This window comes from Eimeria mitis, genomic scaffold (assembly GCF_000499745.2).
Source record: "Eimeria mitis Houghton genomic scaffold, Emh_scaff2970, whole genome shotgun sequence".
In the NCBI taxonomy this organism is placed as follows: Eukaryota; Apicomplexa; class Conoidasida; order Eucoccidiorida; family Eimeriidae; genus Eimeria; species Eimeria mitis.
In genome coordinates this window covers 2,649-4,437 of record NW_013571312.1, presented here as the reverse complement: position 1 = coordinate 4,437, position 1,789 = coordinate 2,649, and the positions used below count along the sequence as shown (strand labels likewise).

The window sequence follows — 1,789 nt, the reverse complement described above, 5'->3', positions numbered from 1 at the left end:
AGACCCAGGAGTCTCTGGCATTAGGGTTTAGGGTTTAGGGTTTAGGGTTTAGGGTTTAGAGAAAAAGAAGAATTAATAAATATAAAGAACGCATGCATTGCTGCTGCTCGCAGCAGCAGACACAGAGACAGCAGCAGCAGCAGCAGCAGTAACAGCAGCAGCAGCAGCAGCAGCAGCAACAGCAGCAGCAGCAACATGCATGCTGCAGCAGCAGCAGCAGCAACAGTAAAAACAGAACGTTTGTTTTTTATTTTTTTATATAAACCCTTATATTTCTTTCATACAAAACCCTAAACCCTAAACCCTAAACCCTAAACCCTAAACCCTAATTCTCGTTGGGGGGGGCCCCACTGTGGAGACACCTGCGGGCCCCCCAAGCAAACCCTAAACCCTAAACCCTAAACCCTAAACCCTAGACTTTTTTTTTAGGGTTTTAGGGTTTTTGAGGGTGCAAAAGAGCAGCAGCAGCAGCAACAACAGCAGCAACAATAGCAGCAACACAGACAGCAGCAGCAGCAGCAACAGAAACAGCAGCAACGACAGGAACACCAGCAGCAACACAAGCAGCAGCAGCAGCAGCAGCAGCAACAGCAGCAACAACAGCAGAAGAAAAATATCTTTACTGCAGCGCATTGGCTGCAACAACTCCTGCTGCTGCTGCTGCTGCTGCTGCTGCTGCTGCTGCGACGCACATCGATTGTCTGGCCCTTCGGGTGTACAGGCAGCTCGCGGCTGCAGCAGCAGCAGCAGCAGCAACAGCAGCAGCAGCAGCAGACGATGTCTACCGCTGCAGCAAAGAGGCTGCTTCTCCTTGAAGACAAAACAAACAGCAGCAGCAGCAGCAGCAGCAGCAGCAACAGCAGCAGCAGCAACAACAGCTGCAGCAGCAGTACAATAGCAGCACATAGTGCATACTAGCAGCTGCAGCAGCAGCAACAGCAGCAGCAACAACAGCAGCAGCAGCAGCAGCAGTCTATGGCGATGAGTTCATCTCGTTCTGTGCTGCTGCTGCAGCGATCCCCCTACTTGCTGCTGCTGCTGCTGCTGCTGCTGCTGCAGCTGCTGCTGCTGCTGCAGGTGTCCAATGCAAAGAGCTTAAATAGCTGCCGAGACACCGCAGCTCCCTTCGGGCAGCAGCTGCCTCGCTCACTGCAGCAGCAGCAGCAGCAGCAGCAGCAGCAGCAACAGCAGCTGCAGCAGCAGCTGCAGCAGCAGCAGCAGCAGCAGCAGCAGCAGCAGCAGCGGCAGCGGGGCCTCACGCTTGGTTTTGTGTCTTCACTAAAAATATCGCTGCACAATTTCAACAGCAAACAACCAACCAGCTGCAGCAGCAGCAGCAGCAGCAGCAGCAGCAGCAGAGTATGCAGCAGCAGCAGCAGCAGCAACAGCAGCAGCAGCAGCAGCAGTGTTGATGCTGAGGTTGCAGCAACACGGCGGGAGATAGAGCAGCAGCTAAAAGAGGGAAATATAAAACCAAATGAACTGCTGCAGGAGCTGCAGCAGCTGCAGCAGCAGCTGCAGCAGCAGCAACAGCAGCAGCAGCAGCAGCAGCAGCAGCAGCAAGAGCTTCGACCCAGGTCCCTGCAGCAGCTAATAGAGTGGCTTGCTGCAGCAAGACACGGACAGCCTGTGCTGCAGCCAGCAGCAGCAGCAGCAGCAGCAGCAGCAGCAGCAACAGCAGCAACAGCAGCAGAGCCTTCCTCTTCAGATACAGAAGAGTGAGCAGCTCACACAACCTCAGCTAGCTAGCTACCTACCAACAGCTAGCTAGCTAGCTAGCTAGCTAGCT

General features: G+C 54.2%; 1 protein-coding gene across 1 annotated transcript; it reads left to right on the top strand.

The window, feature by feature from the left end:
* Positions 1-975: 975 nt before the first annotated feature.
* EMH_0060850 (uncharacterized protein) lies at positions 976-1,722 on the top strand (the record flags this gene model as incomplete). Its single annotated transcript, XM_013497834.1, has 1 exon — positions 976-1,722. The coding sequence occupies one exon, from the start codon at positions 976-978 to the stop codon at positions 1,720-1,722; it is 747 nt and encodes a 248-aa protein (XP_013353288.1).
* Between the last annotated feature and the right edge of the window lie 67 nt (positions 1,723-1,789).